At 32.3% G+C, this 5,379-nt stretch overlaps 1 protein-coding gene across 1 annotated transcript; it reads left to right on the top strand.

Moving 5' to 3' along the window:
* Positions 1-226: 226 nt before the first annotated feature.
* On the top strand, positions 227-4,760 carry LOC100776472 (protein NRT1/ PTR FAMILY 2.13). The gene is made up of 4 exons (XM_014773064.3): positions 227-547; positions 684-901; positions 2,597-3,171; positions 3,685-4,760. The coding sequence occupies exons 1-4, from the start codon at positions 352-354 to the stop codon at positions 4,556-4,558; spliced, it is 1,863 nt and encodes a 620-aa protein (XP_014628550.1). The 5' UTR covers positions 227-351; the 3' UTR covers positions 4,559-4,760.
* The last annotated feature ends 619 nt before the right edge of the window (positions 4,761-5,379 follow it).

Below are 5,379 nucleotides of genomic sequence, written 5' to 3'. Positions count from 1 at the left end.
GTTTTTGAACGTAGGTGCATGGTCCCCACACGTCCACTACTGAGAATAGCAAACTCTGCACGCAATCCATTTACATTAATTAATTTCGCTCGTGCATGAGCCAGAATGCTAAACACAGCACTCGCTTAGTCTTTTTTCGTTTGGATGTATTATACAAACTGAATACCATGCTACGGTGCACAATCCTTATATACGTACACGGTACACCATTCAATCATTGAGCATTATATAAATAAGTGTCTTGGGTTGTTCTTAGTTCCAACCCACCTAATACCTAACATTTATAGAACCGTAGAATAGAGGTTGCTATAGCAATACATACAGTGGAGAAATTTTGATTGTTGTGAGATAATGTCTGCTTCAGAGGATAAGGGAAAAAAATTCTCTCACTCTTCTTGGTCCCTACTATGCTGTAGAAATGGTATCTCTTCAACAACTACTTCAGCAGCAGAAAGGGAAAAAAACAGTGAAGAACTAAGCAGGAATAGTTCAAGATCATCATCCAATAAGAAGCCAGGAGGATGGAAGGCCATGCCTTTTATTTTAGGTCTTATTCTATTTTCATTTCCTTCATTCCATAATCATGTCATCATTCTTTCACAAAAGAAAGGTGATCAATATTAAATAACTAGATTTTCTTTCTTTTTAAAGCTAACTTTTTGTTTGAAGCTTTAATGTTACAGGCAATGAAACGTTTGAGAGGTTGGCTGCATTTGGTTTGTTTGCTAACTTTATGGTGTATTTGACGAGAGAGTTTCATTTGGACCAAGTTTATGCTTCAAATATTCTCAACATATGGAGTGGTATCACCAACTTCTTCCCTTTGATTGGTGCCTTCATTTCTGATGCCTATGTTGGTCGCTTCTGGACCATAGCTTTTGCTTCCTTTTCTTCTCTACTGGTACAGATTTCTTTCAACGTACATGTCTAAATTTAGTTAGACGTGGTAGAATTAATAATCTGACTGAACTAGCTTCATTATTGTCACTTTTATTTTCTTTTTTCTTTTTATTATACGGTCACTTAGTTAATTTGCTGTAACTTCTGGCTTGGACAACATAACACCATTGATAATTTGCTGTAATATATATAACCTAGAATTGTTATATGTTCATGATTTTTATATCCTAAGTTTTATATTTTTGTTTTGAATAATGATACACATGGACATTCATTCACTCCAAGCATCCATTATCACTCATCGTTTCTTTTCTTCTTTATCTATGTATCACTTGATATCGCCTTTTATACTCATACTTTTTTCTCTATATCTTACTAGGTGTGAAATAGATTTGTGTGCCCCAAATCGATCATTTTTGTTGTCGTTTATTACGATAATCACTTGGAGCGGCTGACATTTTAATTTAACAAAGAATTGTATTTTAAAGAAACTGTATTTCTAAATTGCATAAAAAAATTATACAACAAAGAGAAAGGTAGAAGAAAAGAGAAAGTATCAAATAAAACTTTTAATGTGATGGATAGCGATGCAATGAAAAAATAACATCAATGTAGAAAAGTGATGAATGAATTTGTTATATAATTATATAGTTCTTATATTTACTTTTAAATTTTAATAAATTAAAATAAGAATAATTATTTATACAATAAAACTGAAAATTTTCAAAATCAGACACTTCGTGGAGTCACTGGAACCGTGGATGGAAACACAGAAAGAGACAAAAGAAGTGAAAAGAAAAAAGAGACATGACAATGCAATTGCGAAACTTTTGGATTATATTTGAAGGCTTTACAATAATATAATAGTCATACACGAGTTGAACGTGTGTTGGATACAGAGGTGTATCAGGGATATTTTTTTTTTTTGCATCATTATATACATTTGGTATATATGATTGAAAAATTGTTTAAAAATTATTTATTTTTATTTTTAAAAAATATTCATGTATATATAATACTACTATAGTTAGATAAATAAAAATATTCATCATATTTACTAGGATGCATAATAACTTTTAAAAAAATCTCTAGTTTAATATATGTGTTTATATTTTATATCTTATATTATTCTATGTATTATATTAGCTTTTTAAACTCAAAAAGTGGTTGACGTAGGTAAATATAAGCTAACTTTTCTACTTTATTTCTTCACTCATTGTTAACAAAACCGAATAATATATATAATCATTTCCCATTTCATAGATATGATGCGTAACGTGACATCAATGGTATCTTATTATCTTTTGTCTTCGACATTTATTTTTGGATGTTTATTCGATAACAATTCCAAATTCTCCTACTGCATCTTATATTTTTATTTTTTTTACACGAGAAGTATTGAATATATTTTATATTTTTAAATATTAAATATACTTATTTTTTTCTCATTCAATAATGCTTTATTACAAGAAAGCAAGAAAATTTAATGAATGATGAATAGTAAAAAGATATAGCATTACTCTTATTGTCTTGTTCCATACACATACATAGGCACATAACTAATTGAATTTTCTAAAAAAAGATATTCAATTCAATTTATTAACATAATGTGTGAATTATTTTATAATACCTCTCTTTGATTCCTATACATTAAAGAAAAACTAACTGAATTTTCTATTGAAATTTTTTGTGACAGGGGATGGTGGTGGTGACTTTAACAGCATGGTTACCAGAGTTGCATCCTCCACCATGCACTCCTCAGCAACAAGCATTGAACCAATGTGTTAAAGCTAGCACACCTCACCTAGGTGCTCTACTTACGGGACTTTGCCTATTAAGCGTAGGCTCTGCTGGCATAAGGCCATGTAGCATCCCATTTGGTGTGGACCAATTTGACCCCTCCACAGATGAAGGGAAAAAAGGTATCAATAGCTTCTTTAATTGGTACTACACCACTTTCACGGTGGTGTTGTTGATCACTCAAACAGTGGTTGTGTATATCCAAGACTCCGTTAGCTGGAAGATAGGTTTTGCCATACCAACAGTGTGTATGTTCTGCTCCATCATCATGTTCTTTGTGGGAACAAGGATCTACGTCCATGTGAAGCCAGAAGGAAGCATTTTCACTAGCATTGCACAAGTTCTAGTGGCCGCTTATAGAAAACGAAAAGTTGAGCTACCACGTGAGAAGCATGTTGATGGGGTTTTCTATGATCCTCCACTTATTGGGACAAACGTTTTGTCAAAGCTACCATTGACCAACCAATTTAGGTTAGTAAGATGGATATCTCTTTCATTGAGGTGGAGTATCCAATTTGCATTTGCAAGAGCTTTATCATATATTACAATTATGGGTGCGTGTTTCATTATCCTATATCATTGACCAATAATTAAAGTTGCTACAAATAATATCTTAGAATCAAAATATAGTGTATTATATATACCAATAAATTATTGGTTTGAGTAATATAGGTCTTTTTAAGTAATATCTCAAGTGCAAATCTTATAAATGAAAAAAATATAATTGAGATGAGAGATTTCATTAAAGATAATTAATCAAATTTTTTTATAAAAATTAATCACAACAAAGCTGATAAATGCACCTACAATGACCCAAAAATATAATATATTATTATGTATACCGATTTCTTCTAGAACTTGGATTCTAACTTGTGGAATTATTTTAGTATACTTTAGCTAGCCAATTTGATGAGGGGGAAATGCTAGAAAGATTATTGTATACAAATGTTTTAACTTAACATGGGCTGATTTATATTTTGATAGGGGTTTGAATAAAGCAGCTGTAATAATGGAGGGGGAGCTAAACCCTGATAGGAGTAGAGCAAATAAGTGGAAACTTGTCAGCATCCAACAAGTGGAAGAGGTTAAATGCTTGGCAAGGATTTTCCCAATTTGGGCTGCTGGGATCCTAGGTTTTACTTCCATGGCACAACAAGGAACATTTACTGTGTCACAAGCCTTGAAAATGGACAGACACCTTGGACCAAAATTCCAAATCCCAGCCGGTTCACTTGGGGTCATATCATTCATCACCATAGGTGTGTGGGTTCCATTCTATGACAGAATCATGGTGCCAACACTAAGGAGAGTCACTAAGCATGAGGGGGGGATCACACTCCTTCAGAGAATTGGAATTGGCATGGTGTTCTCCATCTTATCCATGGTTGTTGCTGCATTGGTGGAAAAAGTGAGAAGAGATTTGGCAAATGCAAATCCAAGCCCACTTGGAATTGCCCCCATGTCAGTCCTGTGGCTGGTCCCACAACTAGTCCTGATGGGCCTGTGTGAGGCATTCAATGTGATTGGACAAATTGAGTTCTTCAACAGGCAATTCCCTGATCATATGAGAAGCATTGCCAATGCATTGTTCTCTTGCTCTTTTGCTGGGGCTAGCTATGTTAGCAGTGCACTAGTCACCACTGTTCATCATGTCACTAGAACACATAGCCACCCAGATTGGTTGACAAATGATATAAATGCTGGAAGGCTTGATTATTTTTACTATCTGGTAGCAGGAACTGGAGTCCTCAACTTGGTTTATTTTCTGATTGTGGCTCAAAGATATCATTACAAGGGAAGTGGTGACCTCCAAGATAATGCTCAAGATGTGGAGTTAGCTTCAAAAGGAAAGAGTTAGATTACTATAGTGCTAAGAATGAAGATTCTAAATAAATAAGAATAAGAGGAAGAAAAAATAATTTACATATTATATATATATATATATATATATATATATATATATATATATATATTATATCTTTTTTTCGAAAGTTGTACTATGTAATTAACGTGTTTGGAAAAATGTTGAGAAGTAAAAAATTACATTTCAGATATAATAATTATAGTTTATGTTTGATTTCAATTATTTGATATTGTGATAAAACAAAGTAAAAACAACTCGTGAAAAAACACAGATAGCACGTCTTATACATAAAACCAAACATGCCGATAATTATTATTTGTTCAAGATGTCAAAAATATCTTTTGAAATGTTAAACCAAATACACCAAATAAATTTCAATAGTTGAGTTTTTAACTATTCTACGAATAAATATAGTATCATCTCATTTTATTTTCATACATGATTGTTCTATGTCTTTGTAAAATAATTTATAGCAAACTTCACAATTTAGAAAGAAATGCAAAGAGAAAACAGAGTAAATGCCCTAAGAAAGAAGATAATGAATGTAGTAGAAAGAGATAAAGAAAAAAATATAAAAAATAATATCAAAAAACGTTATAAATATAACACTCGCATCATATATGACAAGAAATCAGCAAACTTCCACCGAAAGTTCTCGCTGTTGCCATGCCGGCATGCCCTCCTCTGACAACAACTCAATAAAGTATACAATTCTAAAAGTTGAAAAGTAAAGTATGTTATGAATATGAAGCAAAATGTACGTGGAAAACCATTTTTCTCATTGTGATTGCAATGTATCGTTCAATAATTGATGA

The sequence above is a fragment of the Glycine max genome, chromosome 1 (assembly GCF_000004515.6).
Source record: "Glycine max cultivar Williams 82 chromosome 1, Glycine_max_v4.0, whole genome shotgun sequence".
NCBI classification, from domain to species: Eukaryota; Viridiplantae; Streptophyta; class Magnoliopsida; order Fabales; family Fabaceae; genus Glycine; species Glycine max.
This window is presented reverse-complemented; position numbering and strand designations above follow the sequence as displayed.